General features: G+C 39.1%; 1 protein-coding gene across 2 annotated transcripts; it reads right to left on the minus strand.

Annotated features, from left to right (window-relative positions):
* Positions 1–352: 352 nt before the first annotated feature.
* On the minus strand, positions 353–17502 carry akt2 (v-akt murine thymoma viral oncogene homolog 2). Of its 2 annotated transcripts, none has more exons than XM_057839565.1 (14): positions 17070–17502; positions 13865–14025; positions 13525–13656; positions 13300–13411; positions 11147–11300; positions 10899–11030; positions 8890–8955; positions 8743–8811; positions 8481–8603; positions 7433–7561; positions 7113–7327; positions 3121–3208; positions 2925–3027; positions 353–2694 (listed from the first exon to the last, which is right to left on the minus strand). In XM_057839565.1, exons 2-14 carry the CDS (start codon positions 13908–13910, stop codon positions 2615–2617), a joined length of 1449 nt encoding a protein of 482 aa, XP_057695548.1. In that variant the 5' UTR covers positions 13911–14025; positions 17070–17502; the 3' UTR covers positions 353–2614. The 2 variants fall into 2 exon arrangements, with proteins under 2 accessions (XP_057695548.1, XP_057695546.1); XM_057839563.1 differs by having other exon boundaries at positions 10899–11033; positions 17070–17501.
* Positions 17503–18005: the final 503 nt, after the last annotated feature.

Genomic DNA, 18005 nt, shown 5'->3' on the forward strand with positions numbered 1-18005 from the left:
TCTACTTTTTTTGGAAATAGCTTTTATCTTCCGCTTGCTTAGTTTTACACATTACAAAACTTTGTCCAGAGGTGCTCAAACCTTTTTCATGCCATTGTACAGTATATACAGGCTATAGGTTCCCCACCCCTGGACTATGTCATCATTCGTAGGAAACCGTGGTGCCTCAGGCAGCCACTTAAAAAAATAAAATTAAAAATATATATTCTCTCACTTTAACATCTCACATAATCACAGTCACTCAAAGGGTGAAAGTAAATGAATGAGTCATGAGGATGCCCAGTGATTCATTTGGTTCAGGGTCGAGTGGTGGCTTGGTGGAAAATCCATAAAATGAAAATGAAAAATGAAAGCAGTTTAAAACATTTTAATATATATTTTATAGAATGTATAGTTAAACAGGAAATTTTCCAAATTGTATTTAGAAATATATGGACAAAAAAGGGGGACACACAAAGAATGACAAAAACAGAAAAAAAAATTGATTCAAATTTTAGCCAGCATATTCTCCAGCAATAATAAAATACAAGCACGATTTCATAAAAATCCGTCCAGAACTTGATTGAACTAGACGATCTATACATCAGCCGAAATGAGACCATTTTAAAGGAATACCTCTATATTGCTTCATTAGAACCCAAACAAGATACATTTATCTGCATTTACCTTTTACACAAAACTCAGCGAAGCAGGACATTGCCTGCAAAAGCGCCAGTGTTCGGTATGTTTAATAAAAAGTTTCAGACAGCAGTAATTGCTTTCACTTCCACTGCAGAATGTTCTTACACAAGGAACTCACACATGAATTGGCATTCCTGTCATGGCTCTGATACTATGTCCAAAGGCAGAAAAATTGCTGGGTATACTTGCCCTGCTACCCCATTCCATGCTGGTGATGTTAATAAAGCACAGAGACATGGGAGAAGGGCTTGAATATGGCGGTGTAAAAAGGGTTTATTGATTAATATATACCCCTCTGTTTCAGTTTAAGATTGCTTGAGATGCTCGTGTGTGTCTCATTGTTTTGAAACCGAGTGCTTCAGGCAGGTTTACAGTGCCATGTTAAAATATTCAAGCCCTTCTCCTTTTTTTCTACCCCTGCATTTTACCACTTTAGTGAGAAAAAGTAATTGTCTCCTAAATGTAATAGCTGGTTAGCATCTCTGTTATTCTGGCCCACTCATTCTCACAGAATTATTAAAAAGATATTAATCAATGCTTTGCGCTTCAATTTTCATTTGATTGTGCTCAACAAATTGATAAAGTGGTGAAACTATGCAAAAAAAAATAAATTAAAATAAGTGACATACAGTAGAGTTTTCCACGGCACTATAGATTTAAGTGCTTAGGAGATAATTTCCCAGGAAACACAAGACCAACATCCAACGTGGAATCATTTGAAGTGTTAAACATCCACCTAGTCAGTCAATAAGTTGTCTTTTGGATATATTATAAAGACTTAACACTTTTTGTTCTTGAACAAGGGGACATTCAAAAGACTACTTTTCTAACAAATGAAATATGGAATTACAAACGGAAAGATGGGTAGCTAATCTGAATGAAGCCTGGCAGTGAAGATGAATGGACTGATGGTGGTAAATGGCTGAGGTCAAGTTGTCTCTGACACGTCGGGCAAGTGACCTTAAACTTGTCTTGTTCATGTGACTGTGTTTGTGAAATGCAACTACGCAGAACATACAAGTGTTTGACATTTGCTTTTAAAAAAAAGATTTAAAAAGCCATGCACAAGAAGCCAAACAGCAAATTTAGCGCCAAGTCGCGCACTACAATTTTTTTTTTTTTCAAATATAAATAACACACTTGTTCCCTTTAGGTCATCACTGTGTAGTGTTCATGCTTGCCCATGTTCAGCATCCATGAAAAACAAACAAAATGGATGGTTGCAAAACAAAATTGTTCGAAAGTTCTCTAGCACATTCATTCGGACGTCAACACATATGCAGTGCATACACAGAAATGGCAAACTTGCCCTTCCCCCACTCTCTCCATTGCAGGCACGCGCACACACACAATTGATTTGTAACAGCAAGTTCCAGAAAGAGCACTTATTTAAAAAAAAAAAAAAAGCTGAAATATGGCTTTATATTTAAAACCGTAACAATTGATGAAGCTCAATTGGTCAATTATCACCCAATATCTCATCAAGACGTCTAATTTTTGATTTTAAAAAATGTATCAACAAGGTTTCTATATAAGATGCAGTCTATGCGTCATGTTTTTGTGTCTACGGCTGGTAACGAGCTGGTACTTGCTGGCATAACCTGGTTTTAAAGTGTGCTCAGTGTAGAGCAGCAATAGCCCCCCTGAGAGGATGTACGGAGACTAAGCTGCCCGTCCGTCCACGTAAAACCCGCTGAGGTCCATCACTCGCAAACTTGAAGACTCACAGCCCGCGTGTTAATCGTGTACATTATTTTCTGCTGGTCTATGTGTTTGCAGGGTGAGCAAAGGAGAGGGGGTCAAAGGCTGGATGAGAATGTGTCTTGTGCCAGTTTATTTGTGTGTGTCTTTTGATTTGTCCTCAGCAGTGCAAGTGCGTACGTGAGATTTGGGTTGTGTGTTAGCCTGCCTGTTTGGTCAAAAGTCTGAGCCACTATTCTCGTATGCTGGCAGAGTAAGAGAACTGAGGGAAGTGTGTACGCTGATCTGAGTCCTCTGCGTCTAAACTGTCATCTGTGGAAAAGAAAAAAAATATGCACACACATAAAAAATAAGACAAAGCCAAACAATTGTGACACTAGATTAGCCATGTCTGTTTTATCGCTTATCCGAGCTGGAGTATAACCCAGTTTGTGTATAAACTATTTGTATACAAAGCATTGCGATATATCACCATATCGAGATATTAGTTTCTTAGAAAATCTCATAAGACCAATAAAAAATTATGTCAGCAGATGTCTTACACTTATCTGGTGGGGTTATGGTGATAGTTTGTGCTGTGAACTCGTCGTCGAAATATCTCGTATCCGTTTCTGAAGTTACCTGGGGCTTGAACGGTGGGACAAGCTGGACAGAAGTATAACAAGCAAAGCAATGTTGACGTCCATATCATGCCAACTACAAACGTTAAACTGGTGCCATCCCCTCATAGTGTGTCACCTTCTTCTCCAGGACATCTTGCCAATTCATGGAGGTAAAGAACTTGTGGGTCATCACTTCTTTGGCATCGTCAGGTCCGCCTCCGAGCCTGGAAACAAAAACACATAAAGAACATGTTGTTCTCCACCGACTTTTTCATTGTGAGTAAACAGTGCTCTTAAAATGTGTCTGTTCCCTTGTCCTGACCAATTTGAAACAAATTTGTTCTTGATTTCCTAGCCTGCAGGCAGCACTCCCTTTACACTGTTTTAGTTACTTAAAACATAGAAACACATCTAAAACAACAATCATTGACCTCCTTGCTTATGGCCATTAGCCTCAGACAAAATGAATCAAGGAACACATCTTAAATAATGTGGTTTACTGTGTATGTACTGGCTGAAGGCAAGATGAGAGTGAAGGTCTTCTAAAAACTAATTAAGACCTATTGACAAGCTGCACTGCAGCTCGTGTCTGTGTGGCCAAAACAGAACAATTATCTTGTCTGGAAAATAACAACGATTGGATCAAAAGCTGCCTGTTTACTGCTGTGCTTTTACGGTTTCTCATCCATGTGCCAAGCAGCAGTGTTTTTATCGTCCATCTCAAAAATTACAGAAATTTGTCATATCTGAAAAAACTCACATTTTGAAAGACAAAAGAAGCCTCAGATAGGACATGCTAAAACAAAATGAACAAAACTGCTTTGAGTGTTAACCGTGCAGTTTCTACAGTCATACAAGAAAGCATGATTGACTGAATATATTGTAATAGTATAAAGAGGTAATGAGTGTTTGTAGTCACACTGGAGTATAATGGAGCCTCCAAAGTCATAGTAAGTAATACAAATAAGTCAAACATTTTGGTGAAAAACCTGCATTGAAACCAAAAATAATATGACACAGACGTCTTGTGGAATTTTAAGAGTTTATGATATGCTCCAAATTACTCTAATTTTACTTTTAAGAATATTTTACAGAGGATATATTTCAATTTTAAGTGTTGGTCATAATAAAAGTCTTAACAGCGTATGAAAGAGTCATCAATTTCTGAATTAATTTTCTTTATATCATTTCCCATGCATCAGAGGTTTTAGATTCGCAGTTTGACTCTCACATCCGGCTTTTTTGTGTGGAATCGGGTGAAAAGCATCGGGTTTTTAATTTAAAAAATATATTTATGTTTTTCTGCTTTATGCTCATACAGCCTCTCGCTCTCCCTCCTGCTGCTTTTTAGGTCAGCAATGCCCCTGGAGTTAGCGATTTAAGTTAACAATGATTGACAGGGGTATAGCTTTGATCTTGCCAGAGAGGCTTGGTAGCACTACCATCAAAGGGCCAAATGTGTCAATCATAGTTTAGCTTGTCAAACACTTGCGGTCGTGTGCTGTGGCAACTTTTTGTAGGTGAGAGCCTGTTCTCAGCAGCGTGAGCGTCAAAGCGTAAGTGGATTTAAGTGAACTCACTCAATGAAGCATTTAATAAAGACAAGCATTTTTCTATGTTATTTTTGTTTAAAAATAATTCACATTATGAAGGCGGCACAGTGATAAAGTAACATGTATAAAACTTTGGTTTTGTTTTACACCAGGGGTCCCCATCTGCCGGGCCACGGACCAGTACCGGTCCGTAGCGCATTTGCTACCGGGCCGCACAGAAATAGTAATTTATTACCGACCGCATTCTGGCTGAATTAACCCTGTGCCCCTGCTTAACACACCAATATCCCTGTCTACTCTAGATATGATACTACGGGATAGATTAGAAGGTCGTCACAGAAATCCATTGATTGGACTGCAAGCAGTACATCTTGCTTGTGTATATAATATATCTATGTGCGCTTGTCCTCGATAATCGTATTACTAGGCCGTGGGCGCAGCACATTTGTTCACGGAAATAATTAGCCCCCACACGAGCGAAGATGACGTCTGACGAAAACGGACGTCTTTTGAGGTATTTATCCGGCGAAACGGGCACCTGACGAGCCTGCAACCTCGAAGACCCACAAACTGCGTAGGAGAGGATTCGTGACCCATTTGTGAATAAACCGAGTGATTCGAGCATGTCTATGCAACAGGAGGATCAACTTGTAGAGATCGCAAATGATGGCGACCTTATTCAACGTACATTTGAGACAACAACTCTACCGAGGTTCTGGATTAAAGTCATTCCTGAATATCCTGACAGGGCATTGAAAACCTTGCTACAATTTCCAACATCGTATCTTTGTGAACCGGGCTTCTTAATTAATGCTTAACGACAGGGCAAAGTCGTTAATGGTGAGAGCGGTGTGCAGTTGATGTGTGCAGCTAACATGGCAGGATGTATCCGTGGAGAACTTTTCTACAAGTCCTTCCACGATCAAACGTAATATTCCTTTCTTTCAAGAAAGTTTGTAGTGTTTACTTTGGAATCACTGCATTTGCGCATTTTGCGGCTATGTTTAATGTTACGCGCATGCGCAGAACCGCATAGTTGCAATTTTTGATGGGTTGTAAAATTTGTCAGAACACCGGTCCGTGAAAAAAAGACCCAAATAACACCGGTCCGTGGTGCAAAAAAGGTTGGGGACCCCTGTTTTAAACAACACTTTTTCCCCCTATTGGATCAAGAGTCTTTATCGGCAGATTCTCAAAATCAGGTGACTCGGGTGCAAAAATATGCGATCGGGACATCCCTATTTGGGAGTCCACATTGCTCTTTTCACTCTAACGTGACCACAGTACGTCCCAGAAGAGTTTATTCATTAGCTAACATAGGGTCAGATGTCAGCGTAAACTAAGACAGTCTGAAAGAGTACGGCGGGTGTTTAGGTACGACGGTACTAAACACTAACACACAAACCCAGTTGACGCACATTCACAAAACTCCGGTTGAACACTAACACCCGCTGCAATAGCAAATGCATATGACACAGAGTGGAGGCTTTTCAGAGTGGAAATACATTTTTAAACCTTTTAATTTTTTAAAAAATCGGTTTTATATATAAATACATAAAACATATATATATATATATATATATATATATATATATATGTTTAGTAAAGTAACTTAATGTAGCTACTTTCATAATTGATTGACAAGTAATTACTTTTTCAGAGAATCAACTATAACTCTTGCTCTTCAAAAGTAACTTCAACAACACTGCCCATTGGTGTCAATGTGAGTCGTAAAGGTCGTTTGTCCTCCAACTGAAAGGCGACCAGGCCAGTTTTTAGCCTACTTGTGACTGATAAAAACAAGCTTCATAAAAATTGGATAGCTGGATCAAACTTCACAGAACAAATGTTGTGCAATATGAAAATGACTTATAGTCCCATTAAACAGAATTAAGTATATTTTGTATTATCAAACAACAATCTTTGCCAATTACATACAGGTTATTATTGCTGTCCACCCAAGGTTGGCAACCATCACATTATAAATATCTGTGGCTTGATGCGGTGGAGCTTGTTTTTTTCCTGGTGATTAACATGAGAGTTAGTGACTGAGGCTGTAGCGTTGTTCACTGCTGGCTGTAAACTGGTTAACAGTCTGCACCTCGGGTGCTTTGGCATCAGTTGTGGCCGTAGCAGCAACATGTTCCAGTTAGTACTGTTGAGTTATATTTAATTAGCTAATCCTGTTTTGGCAATTATAGACACATCAATGTGGTACTAAAACTTTTTTAGGTGTGAAACCATTGGTGAAGTTTCAGCAAGGTGGTAATGTCCAAACCTCTTCATCTAAAACATGGAAAATTGTTATTAATTTAAATGTTATGTATTTTCAGCAAAACTATAATGGGGTACATGTCGTCATTGGCATATATAATACCCTGTAACATGAAACAAGATAAAAAAAAAAATGTTCGTATTGCACATCTCTAGCCCAAGTTAAAATGTGAACAATGTACAGGAAATGGAAAATGTAAATGACTAGTCCATTTGCCGCATAACACCAATATAACTGAAGATTATAAATTATTCTATCAGAAATGCACGTTGGTGGCTAAGGTCAAAGCTCAGGACAAACCTCTGCTTAGGATCCTTCTTGAGCAGGCCGGCCAGCAGCGCCTTGGCTTCAGGAGCCAGGTTCTTAGGGAAGCGGATTTCCTCCATAAGAATGAGCTCAAAGAGTCGCTCATGGTCCTGGTTGTAGAAGGGCAAACGGCCACACATCATCTCGTACATGACCACACCCAGTCCCCACCAGTCCACAGCACGACCGTAGTCGTTGTCCTCTAGTACCTGTTGGAGAAAAGTAAAGGAAATGCTTCACACTGACATACAATGGATTTATTTCAAACACTGTTTTAATGCAAAACATCTTGTCGAGGTATGCTCGTCCTTTACCTCAGGTGCCAGATATTCAGGAGTCCCACAGAAGGTTTTCATGGTAGCACCATCTGTGATGCCTTCTTTGCACAGGCCAAAGTCTGTTATCTTTATGTGGCCATCCTTGTCCAACATTAGATTTTCCAGCTGAAAAAAAGAAAGACGTGAAATTAGAGTCGGTGATATATTAATGTAGTGAAGAAAATAATAACAAGGATATCAATACACTGGGTAATGTAGCTAGGTTAAAATGTCAATGTGTGTGTGTGCACAGCATACCTTTTGTCATCATGAGAAATTTGAAATATACCATGATTTTCAGAAAATAAATCAAACATTTTTTCATTGTTTGGCCTGTGACATACTCTGGTAAGTCGACATTTCTATTTATTAAAATGCACAATCTCACATGTTCCTAAACGTTATTTCACAATGACCGACATGGCTAAAGAGTAAATATTACCTTCTGCCAATCAAGGGAAAATTCCCCAGGCTTGTGACAATTATGGCTGTCTACTAATCATATTAATGTGTGGAAAAATACCATTCAAACCATATGGTAAGTCCTAAAAATCTGAAGGATGTGAAGTGCAAAATGAAACAAAAAGGAAATACAACAAATTTAAGAAATGCGAAGTGCAAAATCAAACAAATGACAAAAAAAATAATACAAATTTAAAAAATAATTAAAAAAATAAACGAAGTCCATCAAATAATTTTAGGAGCACAACTGTTTGCTTCTTCTAACTTGAAACCTTTAGTTTATTTATTTTTAAGCGCAGGTATGACAAGAAGAAGTCTAAATGGTGAAGCTGTTCATATAGCTATGTTTTAACTATTTTTTTATTATTTTTTCGGAGAGATTTATACTCCAATAAATATGGTAGTCATGTTCATACAAGTGCATTGTGCATACACAAACAGACACTGAATATTGTTTGATTCACATTACATTTCAGGGTAGGCGCAACAGCCTTCTGAGCATGCACACAGTCAGTGTATTTAAAAAATAAGAAAAGGGTATTATACGTGAGAAACTACAGTATTTGGCAATGAGATACTGTACCTTTAAATCCCTGTAAACAACATTGCATGAGTGTAGGTACTCCAGTGCTGATACAATTTCTGCACCGTAGAATCGGGCCCTGTCTTCTGTGAACACTCGGTCGCGAGATAAGTGAAAGAAAAGCTAGAAAAGAACAAAAACATGACATAATATTTAAAAGGTAATTTTAAATGATTAAAATTAATTCCCACGGATGTTGTTTGTGCTGTACACCAATAACCCACAGTATAAACAAAGTGAGATATTAGAGGTAATAACTTACTTCTCCGCCATTTGCATACTCCATCACAAAGCATAGACGATCATTTGTTTGAAAAGCATACTTTAGTGTCTGTGTGTAAACAGAAAGACACATTAATGCATTATTTTGATTATGAATAGACGTGTGTTGCGGAGATTTTTTACTTACTGTGAGAAAGGGATGCCGCGTATTTTGGAGTACTCTGCTCTCAGTCACTGTGTGCGCCACCTCGTCCTAAAGCAAACACACACATATTGTACATGTAACAAGAGTAAGCACACATGCAAACTACATGTAACAAACTGCCTATAAAGCAAATTAACATAACTAGTTAGCTAAAGGTTACAGCATGGATGACCACTGTGTTTCTGAGATGACGCTTGTGGATTTTCTGGACATTCAAATTGGAGCTGAACAATGAACGTACATTGCATCGACATTTGAGGTTTTTACCACTGTTTTTCGTTATGTTTTGGGAATTGTGGTTGTAATAACATAAGCTGCCCCAACCCTTGCAGCTCACAGATGCAAAAGTGAAAATATAGAATAAATAAATATAGTATCGGCCCGAAGATAAGACAGCCCTCATTATGAGACGACCCCCTCTTTTTCAAGACTCAAGTTTGAAAAAAGACTTTTTGAACACCAAATTAATTTTTATACAGAAAATAATTACAGTACATCTCAAACAAATTATTATACCAATATATTTTGAGAGAAAAAGCATGTTATTTTGCCTCATTCAAATCTTAATATCTGAACAATATAAATATGTAAACTAAAGTGCAATCACATTTGTAAATGAATGGGTTCTGGTTTTTGAAATATAAATAAACCAATCTATTGCGATAAAAACAAAATTGCAATAACTGCATTGACCAAAGTGAGGTCTAACTGTAGTCTTGAAACAAATCTGAATAAGGAAAAACATTACAATAAAATAATGCAAAGTGGTTAAACTTGAGAGTAGCTGAGATCTGTCAAGACAGAACATTACTCCTCAAATTCAGCATTCGCTTAATGTATATCTGGCGCCATCTAGCGTCGTGAATGGGTATAATGTCTAGACCCCGAATATAGACCCTACCCACGTGACGTCACAACTCCGCTCTCCTGACTGGTGCCGCCCACTTGTCCGTCAACACATCGTGTTGACCTGTTACGGCTACGTACATTCCTCCTATTTACGGCGTGTTTTTCTGCTCGTTAACATTAATAATCAAAATGGTGAAGGCGTGTGTGGCGGTCGGTTGCAATAACAGAGAAGATAGACGGAGAGACTTGAAGTTCTACCGGATTCCGAGAGACACGGAGAAGAGAGAGCGAGATGGGCTGCTGCAATTCGACGAGAAAACTGGGCTCCAAACGATTACCACAGATTATGTAGTAGTCATTTTATATCTGGTAAGATGCATTTAATATATATTTAGAGGGTTTTGGGCTGACAACCACAATTAAGATCATTGCTAGGCTAATCGCTGACAACATACACGTATGTATGTCGTGAGAGTGCTATCGCTAAACCATATAAACATTAAAAGCCCTAGCTCCATTGACAAATGACATGAAATACATTAGACTTGACAGTGGATGTTAGCAAGAACAAAAGATTTTGAATTGAACATTTCGTAACTCACCTTCCGAGCACAAGATTCCTGCCGAATTTTCGTGTACGAGGACCTGTTTCACCCAACCAGCAACGTAGCATTTATAAGCCTCCAAGCTCTTAAAGTTTTTCAAACTTTCGTGAGAATAGGCTGATTTTGTGTGGACAAGATAGTTGTAAATATCAGGGTCAGGCAGAGACGGCGAAGGCAGCCGGTCAAAAATCATCGATTTAGGCATCAAATATGGATCTGGCGACTGTATAGAACGAAGCTTTTCCACATAACGCCTTTTATGCAACACATCCAGTGAGTTTACGGCATCAGAAAGCACCGGGTCTTCCATGAAATGCATTTTAAATTCCTCGATCAATTGAAACCAATGCTAATACAGAGACAAAATGACGGACAAGTGGGCGGAACCATACAGCGAGCACGTGGTTTTATGACGTCGGTGGGTAGGGTCTATAAGACGACTTCTACTTTTTCAGTCTTATTTCAATGCAAAAAACACCGTCTAATATTCAGGCCAACACGGTAATTAGAAGACATTTTAATATGACAAGCACTAACTTTTGCAATGATGACTTCTTTGCGGAGGATTTTCATGGCGTAGTACATTCCCGTAGCCTTCTCTTTCACCAGGATCACTTTACCAAAGGTGCCTTTGCCCAGTAACTTCAGGTAGTCGAAATCACTCATGGTCTGCTGAGGCGATGACAGAGAAACCACAATGACCAAAACACATTAGCTCACATTCTTAAGCACCCTGTTTGTATCAAGGGGCTTGAAAACACTAGCTCAATAAAATGTGAGCTGACCACTTTTGAGCGAGATTTGGATATGGCGATCTCCATCTCCTCTGCTCCGCTGCTGTCGCTTGGCGAGCCAAATTTGATCTCCATGGGCTCCTCATCTTGCTGCTGACTCTTCAGGCTGTTTGCCACCGCCTGGATGGAACGCATCCATTCTTCCCTGAAACAACAGGGCACATATATACACTTGAAAGACAATCTTTCCTCATGTTCAAATCAAATTTATTCCTTGCTGGTTTATGAAATTCATTATGGAGTACTATGAAGTGAAAATGAGTGACTAACAGAAGTACAGACCCCCCCTCCAAAAGCTAGAAATGCTCCATCAAGCCATTTAAGTCGACAGAAACAAATAGTGCTTGCTCAATTATAATCTGGTCTAATTTGGACCCAAACTCTATTTTGAGCACAGATGTAATTATCAAAATCTAAAATGGATTACCAAGTCCTGAACAATAGGCCATTCAGGCCCACCGTCTTACTCGACTGTTGAAACTTGAGACTTGCTCAAGATAACGTTGTCAATGTTAAAATGAAAATAGGATCAAGGCTGTAACATAAACAGCTCCATTAGTTTACAATGGCGCTTCAACTCTGAAGTAAATGCCTTTAACAGGGCTCGGGGTTGTTCATAAATATTACTATTTATATATTATTACTTAGTTGTGTCAAGCTATTAAAATTTTTGATTGCAGTTAATGGCATTTTTGCATAGTTAACTCACTTTTTTTTGTAAAATAAAATCCTTGATTTGTCCCATTTGATAAAATATTATTACAAGTGCCGTCAAGCAATTAAAATATCAATCGCATACAGTCCATAGTTAACTCGCGATACATCACATTTCCCCCCATTTTTTTAAAACGCAAAAATGATTATATATTTTAAGTTTTAAATACACCTGTTAGCATTGGAGTTGACCAATGTGCCTACCATACATAATTCAAATCAAGCCTCAATAGAAACAAGAGTTGGCCAAATTTACACTTGTAAAAATGAACATCCATTTTACCCAAATAACTTCAAATAAAAGGGCGGCACGGAGGAAGAGTGGTTAGTGCGTCTGCTCACATTTCTGACATCAAGGGTTCAAAGTGTGCCCTTTAATTTTTTTGGGTATATCTATAACACTTTTATATCTCTTTATTTTATACACTTGACATTTCTATATAGTCTACATGTATACGTTAATGAAACATCATTTGTTGTCATTGGTTTAATATTATTCATGATATAAAATTACCAAAAAAATGGGAAAAATGAGATTATATGATTGAACTCACCAAAACGCTGGTCTTCCAAAGCAATTCTATAGGTCATGTGGGCATTTTAGATGTGTTTGCGCCAGTCAATCCACCTCAGAGTACCACATTTTTAATTAAAACGCCCATTTCCTCGTGCCTGCAAATGGTGAGCTTTGGGCGGCCGTGAGAGGAGCACAAACCGCTCGGAGCCTCCGTGCTGAAAGTTCTCGTGGAACTCAGCCCACGTTTTCTTTCTACATGTTCATTCCCAGTATGTTTGCGTATTGCAGCTCAAAAAATGATAATAAATATCACAATCTGCCTCAGTGTGCCACCATTTGGACTAAAACAGCCAAAGTTAAGTTGCAGCTGACAATGGGAATCCACCCCAATCCTCCGTGTGCTTTTGCCCGCATATAGTCAGTCTATGGCGGCCCGAAAGCTGCGCGTGGCGCCAGGTTCTTCGCTGTATTTTCATCAAAACATGCTCGAAAACACCATGGCGAGTTTACACTCTTTGCGCCGCCTCATTGTGCCCCATATTGGCCATTTAAATCCAAAATTAAGTTTAGTCTGAGAACCAGTATTTCACTCCGATGGCCAATGGGGCGCACGCATTGTCTTGATGGTGTCAAAAGGGATTTGCGCTTAGGCCGTTATTAACGTGTTAACTGACAGCACTAATATTTATATGTTACTTTTAATTGATCAATTCATAAATGTTGTTTCGGGCTTCTCGGGGAAAAAAAACATCATGTTTTTTTGTTTACCTCCTTAGGAGCTTTATTATATTCAAATGTTACTCGAAATATTGCTTGTAGAGTTCATAAACGTGTAATGATGGTGTTGGACTTTTGAAAATTGCAAGGAATTAACGAAAATCTTCTTGATAGGTCATTTGTTTCTGAAACATACCTCTCCTCATTGCTGTCGACATGAAAGGTGCGCTCAATCACTGAGGTCCACTGGAGGCAGCGGATTACAAATGTATTGGGCCTGGGCCTCTCTGTCTTCATTAGCTGGCACTCTACAAAGCACAGAGCCACCGGATAAGAAAATTGGATGAAGGGGTCACCAAAACATGGAAAGAAACCTGTCAAAGCGTAACATGTCATGCAAAAACCAAGATGGAGAACTGACCTGCGACGGAGAAGTTGTTGAGAGGTGGCAGGCTGTGATCACTGGACACTTCAGGCTTCTCTTTGTAGCCGATGAAGGAGCCGTCACTCTTTAAGATGAAATAACGAGGCCTCCAAGTTTTAATGTATTCACCTAGAGACACAAAAATGACCACAGTTAATGTTTGATTGATAAAACATGTTCCGGGATTTAGTATTAACACAATTGTACACTACAATCAATTATTGATGCGACTGACTAATGTGTTGCTCATCACTGAGAGGCCCACACGGTTTCTAAGCGAGCCTGGCATAAATTCACAAAGATTTGGGAAGACACAATAGCAACAGAGACACAGTACCTCTCTTGTGGAGCCATCCCTCTCTCACAACGCTGACTTCATTCATGCTGGGGCAGAAAACTGTGGGGTTGGGAGGGGGTGGCAGGCCGCTGGTGAAAACTATTCAAACTAACTGCTCGAGAGAGTGACAGCAACTCAGATACCACACTTGTCCCAAGGGCCTGGGAAGAGAAAACAACACAAGGTAAAGAATAAGTTACTGCTATCAATGCTGACAGAACATCATGTCTAAGAAGCATGTCTAATACGCATAACAAAAAAAAAGGATGCATAAACATCTAATATGAGAAAATATGGGATTTAAATTACTTGCGAGGTCCAGCCTCCTGTCTTACAAAATGATGTCCCAGAAGTGTTTGGAAAAATTGGCCACTGGATCTTGCTCCCAAGAGTTGAGAAAACACCATTGATACGCCATTCTAATCTGTCCACTTTCTCCATCAAATACTGTAATCCTGTTTAAAGCCTGATTCAAACATGGAATTGGAACAGTATTGAGACATCAATGCGTCACGACGACTGTATGGCAGTGTGTGCATGTGTGTGTGTGAGGGGGTGTTCTAGCACAATCGTTAAGATGTAAACTATGTCTAAAAAAATATTGAGAGGGCAGAAGCAACTTGCATTGTGGAGATCTCTCAAAATCATTGTCCAGTTGGTGTGCTGGGATTCCCACACATAAACTGACGTAGATAAAGCGTACTGCCCCAATACTCCAAATATAAACTTGACGACCACCACGAGGAAAACATGGCGGCTGCCATGTCAGCTGCAGGACCAGTTAGAATAAAAATGAGTTTCAAATTGAAGCAGGCAAACCCTATGAGATGTGTCACTGCCACAATGTCGAGTTCTTCTTAAAAGCCTTTGGTTGTATTGCAGTGAGCAGGAGTATAAGGGCAAAATGGAAACGATACAAACCATTCCACAAGAATGAAATCAAAAACACCTGAGAAACAAAATCATAACTTTTAACCGTTTGTTACTTTGATTTTTTTTATTCATTTTAAGTTTAGGTTGCATTTATTCTTGTACCATTACCTCTTTATTCTCATTATATTACAATTTCTCTGGTTAAAACTTTGACTACTAGGGCTGGGACGATCCGCTTTTGTCACGATCCGATCCGTATCCTGATACCTATGTGGCGATCAGACATGTATTGCGATACTTCAACTATCGCAACATATTACCTTTGATAATTTATAAAACCACAGAGGCATGTATCTCCATATAAACTAGATGCCATTTAACATTCCATTTTTTTTTTTACATTGAAAAGTGCATTAACTGTTCCGTGCAAAATAGAACAAAAAACAATTTAAAACACTTCACATTTTATAGAGTCCCGATCCGATACCGAAAAAAATTGTTCCCCAAAAAATTTGCTATAAACATGTTCCTGTCCCACTGAATTACTTTTAAACAAGAATAAAGTAGAAAAATACGTGTCAAATCCGCTCACGCTGCTGATGACACTTACGCACAATGACTTGCCATAGCACAATACCTCAAGTGTTTAACAAGCTCAACAATGATTGACACATGCGGCTCTTTCGAGTTTAGCGCTCTCAGGCTTCTCTGGAAACATCAAAGCTTCAAGTTTGTCAAGCATCGTTAACTTTAACAAGTAAACTGCAGCTACTGCGGACCAAGAAAAGCAGCAGGACGGAGAGTGATCGGATCATCTCTAGTTTGTTGGCTTGTGGCCGGCGCTGCGTTGGCACAGGACATTAGAAGTATCTACAGTATCGATACTCCGAAAAAGTATCGATACTTGGTATTGGGACATAAAGGATCACGATATATCGCCAGAAGATTTTTTTTCTCAGCTTAAGTGACCGACTACCATTATAAAATTTATGTCACATATTTTATGTTTTCATGTCATTTTAACGACTTTAGTTTACTCTGCAAATATTACACCTTTCAGTGCAATATTACCATTCACAGTTTAAAATATCCTTCATTTCTCATAATATTGTGGATCTTGTGACTCGATACTAATAAGCACAACACTATCAATTCTCTTAATTCTGAAAATACCTCCTTGAATTTTACTTTCTATATAAAATCAAAATCAGTATATAATCTACCGATATCAACTAAAAAATAACTTGCCAAAATTAAAAGTATATCGTCTATAAACTGTCTATTGGTGACTGTATTGTCCAATGCTCTAATAAAAGATACTATTAGATATGAGGGATTAACAAAATGAAGCAAATGCAGTCTACAAGAAATGTGAGCAGTTGATTGTATGGGGCAGGCTTGCCAAAACGAGTTAAAGTTCAGTCAGGGAAGCCCTGCACACGCGCTATGCTGCAATATGCCCTTACCTTTCACATGTTTCACCACCAGCCCGCAACACAGAAAAGTGCTGAAATGTGCACGTCACCTCCTTCCTATCGGAGCATCTGACAATTATGACAACATGATGGGAAAAAGTACACCAGTGATACCGCATCCACTTTTGCTCCCAAGTGTCTTCTCAAGGTACACGTAGGGGGTATCCGTATTAGTGACTTGAGAGCTCAAATGTATTGTTATTATAAAACAAAGATATGTATATTTAATATTTCAATGAAAGTCGATACAAAGTTAATGAATTCAAAAAGATTTGAGTAATGTCATTTCGAGATATTTTATTAAACGAACATACCCTAACTTTAGTGTGGTCACAAGGCTAAAGTTTTTTTTTTTTTTTTACATTATTACCCATATGGGATGCAACAAAATTTGAACCCTTGTCGTGACAAAGCAGGACTTTGCTAAAGGCAGCAAGTATTGTATATGACCATTGGGAAACCCACAGAATCAGTGCGCCGTCTCCTTGTATGGCGACGTGAGCACAATGTGCTTTTTTAAACTTGTGAAAGCCATGCCGCATAACAGTCCCATAACACGTCCTCGTCGTTTAGCGTGGAAGCAAAGCTAGCATTGGTCAGAGAACGGTGTCACACGGGTTCCATAAATCGGAAAATTGCTTCCCATGCTCCACCTAGTTTGGGCACTCAACAACAGGCCTGGCCGTTCACCTCGCAGCCCCGGGGACGGCGAAATTGACATTTAGAAACAAGTCAGCAAACCGCGATAGCCTCCAAGCTAACAGCTAAGCTAACACGCCACCTATCCACTTCACACATCTTCTAATCTATTATTACTACCACGCCGGCTTTTTTTCTCCCCAGCCTTCTTTACGTACCTTCGCTGTGAAATAGTCCCACTCCTCGAAGAGTTTCACGAGTAGGGCCGTACAAGGCTCCCTCTGCCGTTTATCACTCTCCGCTTGTGTGTATTGAACTCTGTCAATGATCACACAAGCTTAGCCGACTAGCTTGTTTTCTTTCTCACAATAACAGCGGCGGCGTGCTCGGTTTGTCACCGAAGCGGGCCAGTGGGAGAGAGAACAAGTCCTCAGGGCCGCTATTCAGTGGGTAAGAGAGCGTAGACAAACGGCAATCAATAATGTTCAACTCGTGGACATATTAAACCGAGTCTCCGATGCTTTGGTGAGGTGAGTGGGTTTACTGCTCCTCTAGCGAAAGCCCTCCGCTCCGTGACTGTCCCCTCCCAACCAGGCAAGCAGCACAGGCAGGCGCCCCGCAGGCACTTCAGTCGGAAGTGACGTACGAAGGGCCAACATGCAAGCCGAGGGGCAAGTTCCGTCCGGGGGTGTAAAAATGAAGACTCGGAAATGTTTTAAAAGCCCGCAAGTACGGAGGATTACCACTGGAGGCTAGAGCCAGCCTGAGCAATCTTCCAGAGATTTTTTTTTTTTTTGGGGGGGGGATACTTTGTCGTCTTGTTACATTGGCATATAAGAATGTGCAGATAGATAATACAGTATACGGTAGTCTTGATTGAAAGTTGGTTGAAAATAAGAAAAAAAAGGAAGTTTTGATTCTAAATTTTACTTATGTTTGAGTTTTATATGGAAGTAGATTTGTGTCTTTATTATTCACTCAAAAAAGGTGCTCCGATAAAAAAAATAGATGCTTCAAACCCAATATTTTCAATCGAAAAAAAGTTACTTCAAGTAAAGTGTTTGAATGCAAACATGAATTTGAGACTAAAAAAGCATTTGAAAACTATTTTTCTTTGATTTAAAACATTTTTTTAATTCGTTTTTTAAAAAAAT

The sequence above is a fragment of the Corythoichthys intestinalis genome, chromosome 6, assembly GCF_030265065.1.
Source record: "Corythoichthys intestinalis isolate RoL2023-P3 chromosome 6, ASM3026506v1, whole genome shotgun sequence".
NCBI lineage: Eukaryota > Metazoa > Chordata > Actinopteri > Syngnathiformes > Syngnathidae > Corythoichthys > Corythoichthys intestinalis.

Bases quoted from the DNA above. Each gene is read 5' to 3' on its own strand.
- akt2 (XM_057839563.1), bottom strand. From the start codon at position 13,910: ATGAATGAAGTCAGCGTTGTGAGAGAGGGATGGCTCCACAAGAGAG. The intron at 13,412-13,524 runs GTCAGTTCTCCA...TGTGCTTTGTAG, and splicing joins CAACAACTTCTCCGTCGCAG to AGTGCCAGCTAATGAAGACA. The intron at 8,956-10,898 runs GTTAGTGCTTGT...TGTTTGCTTTAG, and splicing joins AAGAAGTCATCATTGCAAAA to GACGAGGTGGCGCACACAGT.